At 35.1% G+C, this 16396-nt stretch overlaps 3 protein-coding genes across 8 annotated transcripts; 1 reads left to right on the top strand and 2 right to left on the bottom strand.

Moving 5' to 3' along the window:
• Positions 1-23: 23 nt before the first annotated feature.
• Positions 24-10781, bottom strand: cv-c (RhoGTPase activating protein). Of its 5 annotated transcripts, XM_088047540.1 has the most exons (13): positions 10691-10781; positions 6581-6670; positions 4053-4334; positions 3737-4000; positions 3609-3651; positions 3326-3397; positions 3025-3264; positions 2668-2971; positions 2384-2619; positions 2023-2334; positions 1679-1977; positions 1024-1631; positions 24-974 (listed from the first exon to the last, which is right to left on the bottom strand). In XM_088047540.1, exons 2-13 carry the CDS (start codon positions 6632-6634, stop codon positions 860-862), a joined length of 2829 nt encoding a protein of 942 aa, XP_087903666.1. In that variant the 5' UTR covers positions 6635-6670; positions 10691-10781; the 3' UTR covers positions 24-859. The 5 variants fall into 5 exon arrangements, with proteins under 5 accessions (XP_087903666.1, XP_087903664.1, XP_087903665.1 ...); XM_088047538.1 differs by having other exon boundaries at positions 2384-2971; XM_088047539.1 differs by lacking the exon at positions 10691-10781 and adding an exon at positions 7443-7563 and having other exon boundaries at positions 2384-2971.
• On the top strand, positions 5211-6201 carry LOC148167303 (uncharacterized). The gene is made up of 2 exons (XM_088047543.1): positions 5211-5580; positions 5632-6201. The coding sequence occupies exons 1-2, from the start codon at positions 5530-5532 to the stop codon at positions 6016-6018; spliced, it is 438 nt and encodes a 145-aa protein (XP_087903669.1). The 5' UTR covers positions 5211-5529; the 3' UTR covers positions 6019-6201.
• Positions 10782-14247: 3466 nt separating the features above from the next.
• On the bottom strand, positions 14248-15299 carry pasi1 (septate junction component pasiflora 1). 2 transcript variants are annotated; one of them, XM_088047638.1, is made up of 5 exons: positions 15176-15299; positions 14816-15122; positions 14578-14765; positions 14478-14528; positions 14248-14425 (listed from the first exon to the last, which is right to left on the bottom strand). In XM_088047638.1, exons 2-5 carry the CDS (start codon positions 15000-15002, stop codon positions 14342-14344), a joined length of 510 nt encoding a protein of 169 aa, XP_087903764.1. In that variant the 5' UTR covers positions 15003-15122; positions 15176-15299; the 3' UTR covers positions 14248-14341. The 2 variants fall into 2 exon arrangements, with proteins under 2 accessions (XP_087903764.1, XP_087903763.1); XM_088047637.1 differs by having other exon boundaries at positions 15197-15299.
• Positions 15300-16396: the final 1097 nt, after the last annotated feature.

Genomic DNA, 16396 nt, shown 5'->3' with positions numbered 1-16396 from the left:
AGTTATCTGAAATAAAACACAAATAACACAAAAAGTGATTTTATTTATTCATGTATAACATTCAATAATGACATTAGGCAAAATGGAAACATCACATTAGAATATATATGTCTGTACTTTACAACTGAATTTTCCGAATTTACAATGGGAAAGTTTACAATACTGGCCAGCATTAATGGAAATTTTACCTTATACATAAGACTAAAAACAATTTATGACTAGTATAAACATTGACAAGTTTGATCTCACCCAGTTTGAAATGTGTGACATTTTTCAATGTGTGGTAACTAAAATTAATTATAAATTCGACTCTACACTGAGTTAAGGTGAAGTTGAACCCAATATCGATGGGATTGTTTTAATTTTTTTTACCACTAAATTGTATTTTAATAAAAAATCTTATCATTAGATGAGCACATTCTACAAACGTGTCATAAAAAATTATAAGCGTAGTCGTGTCCGTTTTTATTTAACATCTAAGATTAAGATATCACCAATTAAGCGTACCCAGTGCAGAGTTTGTACATAAAAGGATATTTAAACTTAAATCAATAATAAAAATATACGTACTTTATAATATAGCACGAGTTTCTAGTACAGTTTTACACTTCGTGAAAAGTCTGGACTTTTCATGAAGCGCTATAATTATAAGTATATATCAACCTCTGCTATAATAAGTTATAAAATATATAATAAAGCCTACTAATGTGAATGTTTCAATGTAAGTAATGTAAAAAATATATGGCGTAGGTACTTGATTATTGTTTATAACAATGTAACTGTGACTGATATAATAATAATATTACTGCATATAAAAATATATCATTATTAGCAACATTATTATGTACATCTTTGGCATCTATACCTTACTTTCTGGTCCGCTAGCAACATGATAGAAGGAATTAACAATATTACCAACAAAAAGGGCACATAAATGTCCGTAGTTCTTCTGGTACCACTCGGGTGTCTTCCCCCTGAAACCAAAAATCAGTACAACTAAAACAAAACAATTTGAATTTTTACATAGAATCCACTCTTGAGAGATGTAACAATTTTGAACGTCCAGATCCGCAAGGTTCTATTAAATATCTAGACGCTAAAACAATTCCTCTTACAGTGTTCGGGATAGGTACAGCATCTTGATGTTCAACTGATGTTTCTATAATCAAACAACTGTCTTTTGGAAGATCAGTTTTCCAAGTACGAATAACACAGTACTCTTCATTTGGCAAAGGAACAATTTTGCGTCTGACAAACTGGAAGATTTCAACATTTTTCTCTAGTTGTGAAACTATTTTCGCAGAATGGAGTTCAGGGTCCCAAATGTGTCTTTCTCGGAGTATTCTATACAAGACGTCAATAGGAGGAGCTTCAACTTCTGCAGAAACCTTCCATAAACGCAGAGGGTGCCCATCTGCGACTTTTTTGTACGAAATTTCTACTTTTGGGTTATGAGCAGACACCACGATCCACCCTCTTCCACGCTCTTTCAGTTCTTTTAAAAGAGCCATTTGGCACTCATGGAGGTATTCTTTCCAACCACCCATGTTCTTACCGAGCTCGCACAACTTTACTGCTTTGCTTTCGCGGAATTCGCTGGATTTGCACTGATTTACAAACTCCTTTGGCACCTAAAATAACAACGTTACATGAAAAAATTAATGTATTTGGTCATCACCTTAAACAGCGTGTTGTTGTTTTTCAAGAAGTACAACAAGCAGTCGTGGCCGGCTCTTGTTTCGGCGAGTTCCTTCGGATGAGGAGATCCCAAATTTTGTTTGAAGGAACTTTGAGAATAGTGGAATAAGGACGGGGCGAAACACAGAGCGAGGTTGCTTTCATTCATTTGGTTTGTAGAGGAATGTTCTGCGATTTTTAGTAAGAAGAACAGAAGAAACTGGAGGACTTCTATATGCTCGTCTGGCATTAATAAAATGGCACATAAGACGGATTCACGGCGGAGGTACGGCGGCACATCTGCAAGAACATGGTAGAAATAACACCAAAATCTCGATCACTTACTTTGAAAGATCAAAATGAACGTTTCAGAGAGTTTGTTGGTGAGCAAGGTTTCTGGCAATTCTCGGAAGTATTGCTTGATCATATCCGCGACATCGTATGACTGCTGATCGGTGTAATTCAGAATCTCCGAACTGCTATCCACCATGTTCCTTAGTAACTGAATCCGGGATTTGACTCCAGATTTTCGGAAAATTCCCACGTTATCAGCAGCGTTTTGTTGAAGCCACTGGAGAGCTTCTTCAATGTTTCTAGGAATCGACTGACCAGTTCTTTGGAGGGTTATTGTGAGAGGAACCCCAAACACGGACCTGTCTAAAAATCCACGAAAATAATTACGAAAGTCAATGGTTTTTAGTAGTACCTTTGTAGACGGGACCCTTAATTTTGCGGATAAATTTTGGAAGGTCCCAATTCCAACCGGTCCTGTGCGTTGGACAGTATTTTTCCATGTGAGCGGTTAACTTGAGAAGAGCCAGTTTCCGGAGGACTTGGAGTTGAGTACATGAAAGGGCGTACATTGAAGGGCCGCCGTTTTCCAAATTGACGGTCTTTTGAGGCGACAACTCTTCTTCTTGAGGTATCGCGTGCCATAGGACTCTAAATGTTACAAAATGAAGTCCGAAACTTCTCTTAAGAAAAACTTGCCTGTCATCTGCAGAAACCTGTGGGTTGAGCCAGGAATCCGTGTTATCGAAAGACTTGGTCCTTTGGCTGCGCCTTGGGGTGCACTCCGAGTCCGATATATGGTTTATCTCGCATGTCTTTAGGTCAGCCAGTTGGTGCGTAAGAGAGTCAAGTAAAGGAGATCCGCCCTCGCTAATGATAACACCATCTCTGCGTCGCCGTCTAAACTTAGTAGAGCCAGCTCTGCGTAACTTATCTTTCGGGCTTTCCGTGCACTGCTCAAAAACGTCATCCTTCTCTTGGTTCTTATCAGCTTCGACGCTAGCTGCAATATTTCGCGTTATTTTGAGGAAATATAAGTCTCAGGGTGGTTAATACGTGGTTGATTCTTGCAAGCCCGCGACCATCTCCGAATGTCAGTCTGATAGGTCCAGTTATCACTGAGAGCGCAACATTCGTCTTCGGATTCATCAGTGTTCGGGTGTGCTATCCGCTGTTGGTGTATATGAACACAGCTATTTAAAATCTGCAAGCGTCGGAAGAGCGAATTTAAAACGTCAGGTTCCAGAAGAGGGTGATCTTGCGCAACAGTAGAAAGGTCGATGGGAAATTGGAGATCTATAATTTTTAAAAATGGAATGAAGCGGCCGCACTGAAGCGGAACTTATCAGAGTTATACCTTCGTACATCTGGGCATATTGGGGGAATCCCGTAGCTCTTAACCACTTGCATGCTTCCGCAGCTTCTATCTCTAAAAAAGACAGAAATTATATTAGAGATGGAGTCTAGGGACCGGAGGCAAACAGTCAAGCAGCCAGCAACAAACCTGCGATTTTGTGGTTTCGCATCTGCCTCCATAGCTGCTCGGCCTTGCGCACCGGCCAGTTGTCATTTACTTTTACACTGAGACTACGGAAGAACTTGTATTCTTTGATACGGATGGACATATTGCATGTACTCACCAGCCAGGTGTCGATCCGACTGTGATCGGGATTGTTTGCTCACCTGAGAATACAGAATCATTTATGCATGACTGCTCATGTGGATAATAAGCTCAAAGGCGCGCGTACGCATGATTAATACAACTAACCTTGGTGGGCACCTTCTTCAAAACAGGTGCTGAAGAAGACTTCGTACTTAGAATATGACGCCAGTGTGGTTTAAACTTCCATGCCGACAACGGCCCTTTTCCTTCCGACGATGCTGACTGGTAATCCTCATCGATCAAATCACTGTCCGATGTTAAACAAGGCGATGATGAGCACTCCGATGCCCAAGTCAGATTAGTAGATGTTGGAGACAACGACGGAGATGTCTGCGTCGCTGCATTTATCCGAGCTTCACCTAGGATATTCTAGAAATGTTTTTCTGTATTTCACGCGTTTTTACAACTCGCAATAACTCACGGAACTTAGAGATTCAAAACTGGAACCATCACAGAGTTTTTCTTCCTCCGCAGATTTGTCGAAACTGTCGTCGCCGTTAATGTAATCAACATCATTTCCAAACTGTTTATCTATGTATCTGGCTAACAACTCCGACAAGTCGGACTGTATAGTTTCGTTGAATTGGACAAGAAACGGATCTAACTCGTATTCTTTATTCTCAGTCTTGACTTCTTCGGGGGGTGGTGGTTTCGGCTTTGATGATTCGGGGGTTCCATTTTCGAAAGCTTGAGTTATTTCTTTCTGAAAATACGATTTTTATTAACCACTCAGTATATGTGAAGCCGTTTCAAGTTCAGGTCGCCTTGAGGCACCTGTATGTGATTCAGGATTGTTATTTCAAGAATCAATAACAGTATTAACCACTGGCATTTAACGTTACAGGACACCCACTGACTCACAGTGTGGAGGATCTATCTGTTTTTAAAATTGTCATATACAGACGAACAATGGTTTTCTAACTCAATTAGTTCTTGAGAGGTCAATAATTTAGTAATTATATATTCAAGGACACAATATTGACATGTGAAGTAAAAACTTGTTGTTTTATGATCGATTTATTACTGGACGGACCAATCGTAAAGATAAACACAATAGGCAGATTTTTCATTACTAAAAAAAGTCTCATATTTTAAAGAAATGAATAGCGTTGGCGACCCTGAACACTTCGTATCGAAAATCAGACAGACCAAACTAAAATTAGAATCATATTTCCACCGTTTTATCACCTCCATGCATTTTTTCAAAATCTGGTAAACATGCCGATAATACCAATAGTGCCAATTTCTCAGGTGTGGCACGTAGCACTATATTTATTTATCAAGTTTTACGTAAAATCCACAATTTTATTTTTAAAATGATAACCCTGACACAGTTATCATCGACATTAATAATTCTATTTTTACGTGAAATCTTGTCGCCAAAATTTAGTTCGATAAGTAATTTGTTTTGTCTCAACGATAAAATATAGTACGGATAAATTTTCAGGTTCTTGTAGCGGAAATCGTTATCAAAATAAACAACTACTTCAAATTTTCTATTGAGAACAAACAAAATAACAGGGTGATATGGCTGGCGGTATCAGTTACCAAGAATAAGAAATCTGGGACGCAATGTTATACAGTGGATCCGCGTTATAACGTAGGTCAGTCCTAAGGTGACCTAATCCGCAAGAGTTGAATTTTTTAAAACCAAATTACACGTAGGAATTCCCTCGAGTTCCAACCAGAAATCCAAAATCATTGAAAAACCAAGATCTGAAACGAAACAACGACATTCTGAGTGACAGAACATTAATAAATTCCCATATTCCCCTGGCTAATCCGAGCTGACCGGAGGCTGAATTACCTTACAAACTCCAGAGATCCTAGAGGAACATATTTAAAGGAGTAGAGTCTCCGGGAGCGGTCAGTAGAATTTTTCTAACGAAAGAAACACAATGGTCGTTTCGATAAAATGGCTGCTGTTACTAACACTAACGGGCGTCCACGTGATTAGTAATCCAAGTGATTTTGTATTGTTCTAACTGAAAATTTTCCAGACACAAGAGCCAAGAAAAAGAAACACCAATCGGTTTACACTTGAAGAACCTTTTTTTCTCGAACAGAATGATGATGATGTGTCGTGTGTTTCTGGAGGATGTGTTAAAAGATCCCCGGGACAAGATGAATTTGGACCGTTCTGGGCTAACAGAGGGAAGAAAGATCCAACATATACCAGGAATAAATTATACGCGGAGGAACCTCATTGGATTTTAGTTCGGCACCAGGAGAATTATGATAATAACCCGTTTTATGTTGCAAGGGGAAAGAAAAATTATAATAGTGCCCCTCAGTTGTGGAAGAAATTTAAGTATTTACCAAATTTTGATCCACCCAATTATGTAGAAGGTAAAAAAGGAATTGATAAAAGTGCAGACTTTCAGTAAAAGGACTTAGTGTTATGTTTAAGGTGTTATGTCTGACAGTATATCATATTAATAAAACAATATGTAAATTATACACATTTAAAGTATTCAACTCTTACGTATTATAGCTGAATAATGTAATGTGACATACCTTCATCCTTCACTAATCCCCAACAAGAAAATAAAAGTGTGCGTGAAAAGAAACCGATTTTTCTTTGGCAGCATTGACAAAAATGCAGCATACAACCACACAACTAGATAAAAACACAAGTTTGGAATTCAAGCACTGTTCTTGTTTACATAAATTGTATAATATCACAGGCATTAATCTTACTGTTTAAATATGATACGCCCGTACTCCGGTAAAACGTAAAATTTTGATAAAAAAAATACCTTGATATAAGGAAAATGTATGTATTTATGTTCTCAGTAGATGCATTTCGTCCGAAAATAAAATTTTCTAAAAGCTCGTTTGTACGTGTCAAAAGTCACGCTTTGATACAATGGCAGCTATCGCTGTTGACTGTGACAAATAACAATGACAATGTAATTTGAATTATTTTAAATTCTAAATGTTACTTACTGTGGCCCGTTCCAAATAGAGCTCTAGCTCCTCGTATGGATCACACAGGCTCATTTCCCTCTCTCCTCACGAATGAGACATGGTCTCTACCTTAAACAAAGAATACATTTATTAAAATCCATTCCTATTCATTTCAATTTCCTTGTCGAATATAATAGAGACTTAAAAAGTTTGACAAGAAAAATCTCAATATTAATAAGCTGTATAAATATTAAACAAACAATGTGACATAACTTTAAGGCTTATTTTGCAAGTGGTTCCTAAGAAATCACCTTGAACCGGCTTTTTACAATCAAACATGTATAGATTTGACGTCATATCCAATTATAGACAAAAGGGGACATACCTGAAATGTTTATTTAAAAAAGAATTTTTAGATTTACTAATGCATGTTGTAAATTACTTTAACTCAACTTGAATATCATTAATGTCAATGTCATACCAAAAGACGTGACATTTTCTAAGATTTTATAAATGAACAGGCGGATTGGGAAACCCAAACTTGCTCCAGGCAAATGCAACTTGGCCGAAACTGAACCCATAAAAAAGTCAACGTTTACACAACATCACCGCGAGACTAAATATATGTAATAGATGTACATATTACATATGTATGTATTGAATAATATTTGCATTGTTGTTACCTTCTTCATAGAATATGGCAGATCTAATTTTATTTGCAAATTCAGAGCTAAAATGAGTATATAATTTTAATAAAAAATCGCGTCAGGCATATAAACACATTAAAAATGCATCACGTCTTTCGTGTGGTATTTACATAGCCACATTAAAAATGCGCATTTAAATTCAGCAACTACTTAATGTGTTTTTAAAGCTTATTATCACATCAAAAATTAAATACCTGAGTTATATAATCATCCATGCAAATATTGACGGAGTCAATCAAAAATTTATTACAAAGATTTGCTTGACCCGGAAAATTTTGGTCGAAAAATGCACGTATCACCAGTTGACTTCACTTTTTTCATCAAAACTCCTAATCGCAACGATTTATTGATTTTGATAGTACCACTATCAGTTACTCAACAAGGAAGTCTTTCACATTAAAAAATCGCACCTTTCCTTTTGAAATTTCATGGAAAACACGCATTTTCAAATGTACAGTTGACATTTAGATTTGTTCATACAACTACATAAGAAACGCCCACAATAAGTGAAATTACAAAATCAATTTGTTCATTTCTCCAACATTTCCAATTAGGACGTGCAAATTACATTGTCTTATTGTGAAGTACGCAATGTTAAGTTCTTTTAAATGAAGTAAGTGTAAGTCATTTGCGGTCTCTTTTAGCGCTCTTAATAAATCATAAAACTTTAATTTTAATGATGTGTATGCTGCTACAGTTCAATCTTTATGAGAAAACGTCGACCACAACAGAAGTGTTTCAGAATAATGGAAACAAATAAAAGTTTGTTATTCGGGATAGTTAATAAACGTGTCCAAAATAGTTACGCCTCTAAATTTTACTACACAGTAATGTACGCATAATTCGCACCTTGGATAATCGGGACACATCCATTGTGTAAAGTTGATTCCACAATCGGACATGTGTTGATGTCCGTAATCCGTGAAAATATTAAAATAAATAATGTTATTGTTCCTGGAAGCTACCGAATGAACTACCTTCGGAAGACACACTTTTTCTAAGACGTATTTGGCAAAGAAAGCAGTGAAATCCAATACGAAGAAGGTAGTCAGAGGAAAATACATGTATTTTTAAAGCAATAGAAAAATACCCATAAACATACAGTTCGCCCAACGATTTAGTGCGGTTATGGCTTTAACTTTTTAAATCGTTTACAACCACCTTACCGCAAATCCCCATAAACATTATAACCTGCAAGGTTGACCAGCTTGGTAAAAATATTAATTATTGCAGTTTATGGGGGATTGCGGCTGTAAACGATTTAAAATGTCAAAGCCATAACCGTACAGAGTAATGCGAAAATTGAGGATTTTTGTGCTATTTCACGTTACAATAAAAGACTGTAAAACGACGTGCTGCAAAAAAAACCTTAGGAATCTCACGAAAAATCCCCGAAAATTAATAACAAAATTCTTGAATGAACAGTAGCGATCAAAGTGACATCGTTCATATGAAACAATGCAACAACAACGTAACTATGGCTCTGAATACCAAGAATTTAAATTATTGAGTGCACAGTTCATCAATGTTGACTGTTTTCCTTATTTTGTTGTTTTCTATCTTGAATTTGCCAAGAAGATTGTTTTGGTACTACCGTCCAAATAGAGATTGTGATTTTTTTTAACTTTTTTTCGCATGATTTGCATATCATGACGATTTCTGCCATAGATAGATGGTTTTGGAGGCTGTATTCGAGGTCGAAACACATCAAATAGTGAGTTTTGATCAAAATTCAACGGTTAGTTATGGAGAAACCGGCACCAATGTACAAGAAATCCACAAGACTCCAGTCCAGTTACCCTTCTTCTAGGTAATGCGCGCCCTTCCGGACACCTGTATACACTATACTCGTATTTTTATGTTATTTTTTAATATCTTGCATTAAAATAATTGGGATTTATAGATAATCTGTCAAGGGGTTGACCACTTTCGAGTCCGATTATCCCTACATTATTTTTTTAGTCGGTCCCGGAAATGAAATGAAATATGTTCTGAACTTTTGTAATTTGACACAATTAATAAACGTGACGAAACTAGTAACGCCTCCAAATTTCATTGTTGTACAATTAAAACTAGCAGAGTTATGAAATTTAACAGAAAATTTGGTGTAGGCGTCCACTAGCGGTCACGACGCATTTCAGTGACAGATTAGTAACTGCATGTTTTGAAGTGAAGAATTTTTCCTTCCGCCACGCGATCTGGTCACAATGCCATAAGAATTTGACTGGTTCTTCAATTCCAGTTATTCATTTTGCAGTTAAAATTCAATTCAACATAATTCTAGTTGCGCGCATTTTTTTCCAATCGGAAGTGCACGTATTGAAATACCCATAATATTATGAAAACTGGAGCGGAAGTCCGAAGCGCTCGTAATTTAAATAGATTAAACAGACGGAATGAAAGAAGACGGTAAATAATGTTTTATTTTCCACAAAACAACTAATTTAAAAATTGACGTGGGCGTAATACTCTGCCTTGAAAACATTTTGAGATTTTTAACTGCAATGAGTTATTTTAGTTATTGCGGTCTTTTCAAGGTTCTGCAGGTATGGCTACGGTAAAGTACATAGGATATGTAATATTATTTGTATGGGATTTTAAAGTGCTACGCAGTACCCGCATTATTGCCATATGTATGGTTCATTTTCGTAAAACGGAGCAAACAAATGGACGCCACATTACCATTTCATTAAAACTTTTTTCAAATGTCGTCATCAACTTGGCACGTATCATTTCAACTTGAAAAATGTCAAGCTAAATATACCTAATCCTAAATTATTGTCGCGTTTTCTCGCTAGTTATCCATAAATGTAAATTAAAAGCATACGTTGAATATAAGTCAGTTATTGTATGTATAGTGTGGGAAAAATGATATGTGTTGACTCACCCCAGTAATTGGTGTCTTTCGTCAGTGCAAAACTAACGATTTGTAAATTTGTAATTGTGACGACAATATGTATATCCTTCAGGATGTTGTTAGATGCCGGATAATTTTATAGCCAGTGTAGTGAAATATTTACATTAATTATTTACATAAGACATCTAGCAGTATGAGTGGTTATAATTACATGTGTAATTTATTTTTAATTGTTTTGTTTTGTAGTCGGATCTCTTTTAGTGTTAGTCAAAGCAACGGATGTAAAGAAGACGAAACATGTTGGGATTATAATTGCTTCAAAAAGTGCGTTAACTCCGATAATGACAGCGTTATCAGGAAATTATTACTATTTTGAATAGTATCTGTGTTATTTGTTACATCCGTATGAATGAGTTTAGACACTCACATGACAACAAACAGACTAAAAATACACAAAAATACAGTAGACATGTACCTAAATGTACTGTTATCTAAAATACATAATTGTGTAACACTCTGAGGTACGAAGGAGTTTTTGGTTAAATATCAACTTGGTCCGCAACTTTTTGAATTCGCAATACTCACTTTGTGCGGTCGGAAATCACAACGCACGTTTGACTGGTTGACAATTTTTGTTGGGCACTTGACACTGCAGCAAGCACACACATTCTGAGTCAAAGCGAGTCATAAGCGATTTACCACAAACCGCGAAAAACTCCGAATTCGTCAGCAAGCAAACTATATCTTCGACTAACTGGCTAAACAAACAACGGAGTGACGTACCACCAGCAGACAACCGCACAACTAACAATAAAAAGACCGAATATAAAAGTGGCAACTGGCAAAGTGGGCAAAGTTGAATGTTGAAGTGGGAGGTTGGGAAGGGAAACAGGATGGAAATATTTGAAGTGAAATATATAGAATAAGAATAGTGGAGGGCTTGTAGGCGAGCGCGAGATCACGAGATGTTCACCACCTGTTCCCTAAAAAGTAATGCTCAGTCACTTTGACTTTCGTGTTGCGACACATTCCAAGACATCTTTGACAATTTCATAATAATATATCACATGAGTACATAAAGTGAAAGTCAACCTCACCAGCGGGCATATATTCATTCACGCACGAAGACTTTGTTTTAATGTTCCCACGAGCACTCAAACTTCGAAGAAGAACCTACCCATGCATGAGAATGAATGAATTTATTTTCAGCGGATAGAACCGTCAGGAATGCAACTACTGAAATAGGACCTAACTAGAAAATATTTGTTTTCATAAATATGCAGTTAAGTAGTTAGTCGCTAGTTATCGTGCTAATGTCATTTGTAAATCGTTCCAAATTTCAGACGGTTCATAGTGTAAGGACCCCACTTTTTAAACTTAAACAATAACTTCATTTTCTTATCATCTGAATAAATTACGCTCGAACGCGACAATTAAGAATGCGTACCTACTTGGATAATTCTCACACGCAAAAGAATTTTAAAGTTATTGTCGGTATTTAGTGTCTTTTGTCCAAAACAATGAACAGTTTTTCTACCTGCTTGGAATGTTTAGGTGTCTTTTCTTTATTTTGAGACGTTTACAACATCAGTCATACATAATCCGCCCAAAATATTTGACAGGAGTTAACCCCTATTCTGTTGTGGATCGAAAGGTTCTATAAACCAACCACTTGAAATAATAAAAACAAGCCAAGAACTCACACCGGAAGTATTGTTTAACACACATTTCAAAACAGATGGATATTATCTTGCAGAGTTTTTCAGGAGGCGTGGAAATTACATAAATCAGGTTTTTCTCCCACAGTTACGCTTTCCTACTTTGTGACTTCATTTTCATTTCTACTTAAATTAGAGTGATTCACTCGAGCGGTTTTCGTGGATTATTTCTTCGTCATCCGCGAAAATCGGACTGGAAATTCCTCACCTGGCCCGGACAGCTGTTTGTGTTTTCAAATGGACACAAAGCAATTTTATTGCCTTTGCTAAATTTCAAATTTACACGGTGGTCGCCTAGTTTTATTTAAACTACAAAGGCGCACAATTGGAAACAGAGAAACAAAAATTTAGTTATTATTCAATGTAGGTTATCTAGGAATGTTGCACAACAGCATCCAATAATGACCATAAATTATACGGCGTAACAAAATTACGGTTTTAGAAAAAAGTTGTGTAACACACAGGTTAGTACGGTATGCCGTATTATAATCAACCATAATTTTGAATGATCATAAAACGTTTGAACATTATGATAATTGCTTTACAACACGTTGCTTGTTGTTGTGACACCGTCTAAATACATTTAGATATTAGCATTTTAAAGTTACTGAATTTGCCTTCAACTCAACTTCAAGTTGGACCAATTATTCTGTTTTCTTATAAAGTATCAATAAAATTTATTAATAGAAAACACTTTTCGTTACGCCAAGTGACTCCGCTGATTCATTCATCATATCATATCGAGGCCCAAGGCGACTCTCAGCCGTTTTAAAAATTAAGGTGAGATTCCAAGCCCAGACTTGAAATATATTCAATTTTTAATCGACATAAAGTTTCTTTTGCCATCTAAAAATTTTAAATGGCTCGTTACATTGTATGTACAGAATCAGACAATAAATATATGTCAAAGAAAGGTGTGGAAAGATATTAAGGATGTAATTTAGTGTACGGCGGTCCCTTTGTCCAGGAAGTAAACTGTTTCCAGCTAGTGGCAGTCTCGTCTAACAAGAATTAATGGACATTTTTGTACGGTGTTTCGGATTTCATTTTTGGGTTTTATTTGTGGCCGGAGAATCAAAGTTTTGATACAAAGTTAGTTCCTAAAATTTTTAAAACTCCATAGCAAATTCTTGTAATATGGTTTACTTCTTAAAGAGAAATCAAAAAGTCTCATACTGCATGCCGGTTGTAATAAACACAGGAAAATTCATCAGAAAAAATCGTAATTAATTTAGAGGAATTTATAGCTTGTCCTGTAATGGTTAAAGAATTTTTTCTTCCTACCTACTGCAAAACAAACAGTTATTGGCTTGGAATGTTATTGTTTCGATTTAAATTTAGCCTCTGCGCACCTGCAATTAGTAATTGTAAAATATTAATTATGTAAAAAAAACATAAAAAATTGGCCATTCTAATTTTTCCGAAATCTCTAGGTCTTGTTATCTAATTTATTTTTATCATGAATATTTTTTCGCGATGAGAATGCGTAACATGGGTCAAAAAGTCTCGCCACGACATTAAAGCGAATTATAAACGCGGTGCGCACATTTTTTTCGCAGAAGACTTATCGAATGAGAAAATTGCTTTCTAGCTTGACCGACCAAATGGACAAAAGGTTAATTATTTTAACAGATTTACAAACAAACGCGCGCAGTACTTTGTACTTAATTTGTTTAACTGTATAAGGACCGTTATCAAAGCAAATTTATACAATTAAAAATACTGAAACCTAAATACTAAAGGTAATGAGGGCGGAAAAATCTTGTCCTTCAAGGTTTGCATATGCAGAAAAGGCCTTTTCAATTTCCTAGGCAATAGGACCTGACAAATGGACAACAGTAGTTTCTATTTTGCGTATTCTAGCAATTATAATAACAAACCACTCCCAATACCTTTTTTTTTCGTCTTAACTCAATTATCTTTTGCCTTAAACATTTTTAATTTTGAAATTTTGGTTTCGTATAGTTGTCTACATGTGCCTATTATCTTTAGGTCACGAGTTCTGGGCCACCTGTATTATTACGTAAAATAATTGAACTAAACATGTAAGTTTGATTGTGACCATATTTAATTTTCGCGCCTTACAGTTTTAGGGTAAAAGTTAAATCACTAACGGTCGAGTTAGTGGGAGCGCCAAATTTAATTTTCCAATTTTTAACACAAAAATTACTCAGACAAATCTAGGGTCGGTTTACAGAAGCTACGATGAATATTTAATTTCGATTAAACAGTTAACATCATGTTAAAATGACATGTGATCATTTTTCCGCCAATCAAATGTCAAAAATCATCAAATTAGTTGCGAGATTAATTTAACTTCAATTAAATTATTGTATAAACCGGCTCCTAAACTTTTGATGTTCTGTTCAATTCTGGTTCAAGAAGTAGAAAAATGAAAAATGGTCCACCAATTGAAAAAACAACTTATAAAAGAAATACAAAAACGATTTATTGTCCTTAACAGTGCATCTAAAGGCTACAAATTTTAAAATATAGAGTTTCTATATAGATATGTTATTTAAGGCCATAATAACTCAATATTAGGAGATTGCATTTCTTCAAACACTTGGTATTGGGAATAAACGACCAACCAGCAATAACCCTACAAAAAAGTAACTAAACATCCAACAATTTAAGCTTTGCAAAGGTCTTACATTATAGGTCATCCAACACCAAATAACAAAAGTGTATAGAACTGTCTCCAGCTAAAAAAAATTGCAATAATCTCTTCAATAGTGAAAGAACTGAACTTACATAAATATAATATCCTCCAAGTAGCCACAATCCAAATACCAACTGGAATAAGACAACAATCCCAAATGCTATTAACCATGGTAACATAAGACCACGGTTCATTTTGCCTAATCCAAGAACCAGTACAATAGCTGATATAATAAGAAATATGAAGAATACCAATAAACATCCACCAACAACTTGCATTGCTAAACAAAAAATAAATTTAGCGAAAGCTGGATTTTGGTTTATAACTTACAAAGTCGAATGTCTGCTTCAAACAGTGGATTATACAGTTGTGTTGAATCTCCTCCAGCCATATCAAAAATAATAAAAGTCATAACAACAATGCTCATAGAGACTGTGTAAAAAGCAATCACTTTGCAGCTTGTTTTCAGATCATTGGTCCAAATGCATGGAGACCAACACGATGTTAATAATACCATTTTGATGAGTATTTTAAACTGGACGGAATATGTTACAAAACGACAAGAAGAGCCCCCTCACATGTACACTGTTTGTGAAAGAAATCAATAAGTTGAACTGGGCATTTTCATCGATTTGATCTTGAAACAAACAAAAAATTAATACTTTTTTACTTTAAAAAGACTAGAATTACGTTTGTTTTAATAGAACTTACAAAATTTCGTACATGTCACACCCAAAACAAATTAAATCGACATAAATTGGAGAAACGTAAACATATATTTTGCCCCGCCCACTTAACTGTCATTTCCAAGGCGTGCGACAATGCCAGATTTATCATGAGCGAAAGTCTGGAGACAATTTGCGCTAAAAAAATTAGTAAGACACTCATGCGATAACTAATTGAGAAAACACTCAGTACATATATGATCTAGACGTAGTTTTTGATTTCTATTATTCGTATTTATATTTATTCGATAACATAAAAATAAATCTAACAACACCGCAAATATTAATTTTCTTCGATCACGTAGACAACCAGTAAAACAGTAAAATGTATTGTTGGCATTCTCATCACGAACGGGCGCATTTTTCTATACTATAGACAATGATTTGTAACTTTATCATATCTATATTAACATCAATAGATTAAATAATTTAATTTTCTTTTCATACCCCCATATTGTCCGCCGGCGATTTCTATGTAATCAATAACAAGCAATAATGTGCACGTGCGGTCAAAATTATTTAAATTTATCATGTACTAAAAATTATGCAGATTATTTTATTTTATTTATTGATTCAGTTCATTGTTAATTAATAGAATTGTTGTGATGTCGTCAATTTTTAATGTAAAAATTTTAGATTCGACCATTAACTTGTTTATTGTCAGGCGTCGTTTCTACAATAACCTTTTTAACCCCGATATATATCTACTTAAAAAAAATCAATTGATTGGAAGATAAAAACTATTATAATTTTTTTTTCAATATGCGTCGCTTTTACATATTTTTTCGTAAGGTTTTGTTTTAATAATAATTTTCTACATCATCGTTCTGCCACTATAGTTAATGCTTAGTTAATAAATAAAACAATAAACGTAATTCAATAACCCTACATAAAAACTCGACAATGAACTTCAATATCATATTATTTATCCAAAGAATTTCAACAAAAAGAAGGTATAATGTCTGGAATTTAATTTGGAGTTGAGTGCATCAACTTCAAAGAAAATGGTTTATTCAAAGACAAAAGTCTCAGGTTTCTCATATGATAATAATACTCTTGTCCATTGAAAAACAGTATCACGTTTGGATGGAATTAAAGGACACGCAAATAGAAAAAAACCATTGGAATGTATTTCATAAGTTCTGTGTACTTACCGGTTACAACAGAATTTTTTCTAGATTGACAT

This window comes from Gnatocerus cornutus, chromosome 10, assembly GCF_029298725.1.
Source record: "Gnatocerus cornutus isolate USDA-ARS CGAHR chromosome 10, icGnaCorn1.1, whole genome shotgun sequence".
NCBI lineage: Eukaryota > Metazoa > Arthropoda > Insecta > Coleoptera > Tenebrionidae > Gnatocerus > Gnatocerus cornutus.
This window is presented reverse-complemented; position numbering and strand designations above follow the sequence as displayed.

What these genes read in the sequence shown, in the direction of transcription:
- LOC148167303 (XM_088047543.1), top strand. Translation starts at nt 5,530, where the DNA reads ATGGTCGTTTCGATAAAATGGCTGCTGTTACTAACACTAACGGGCGTC. An exon ending in TAACACTAACGGGCGTCCAC is followed by an intron (nt 5,581 to 5,631) that starts GTGATTAGTAAT and finishes AAAATTTTCCAG; the next exon opens with ACACAAGAGCCAAGAAAAAG.
- cv-c (XM_088047538.1), bottom strand. Translation starts at nt 6,634, where the DNA reads ATGAGCCTGTGTGATCCATACGAGGAGCTAGAGCTCTATTTGGAACGG. An exon ending in GTTCATTTTGATCTTTCAAA is followed by an intron (nt 1,978 to 2,022) that starts GTAAGTGATCGA and finishes ATGTTCTTGCAG; the next exon opens with ATGTGCCGCCGTACCTCCGC. An exon ending in CTCTCAAGAGTGGATTCTAT is followed by an intron (nt 975 to 1,023) that starts GTAAAAATTCAA and finishes TTTTGGTTTCAG; the next exon opens with GGGGAAGACACCCGAGTGGT.
- pasi1 (XM_088047638.1), bottom strand. Translation starts at nt 15,002, where the DNA reads ATGGTATTATTAACATCGTGTTGGTCTCCATGCATTTGGACCAATGAT. An exon ending in TTGGAGGATATTATATTTAT is followed by an intron (nt 14,529 to 14,577) that starts GTAAGTTCAGTT and finishes AATTTTTTTTAG; the next exon opens with CTGGAGACAGTTCTATACAC. An exon ending in GGTGTTGGATGACCTATAAT is followed by an intron (nt 14,426 to 14,477) that starts GTAAGACCTTTG and finishes ACTTTTTTGTAG; the next exon opens with GGTTATTGCTGGTTGGTCGT.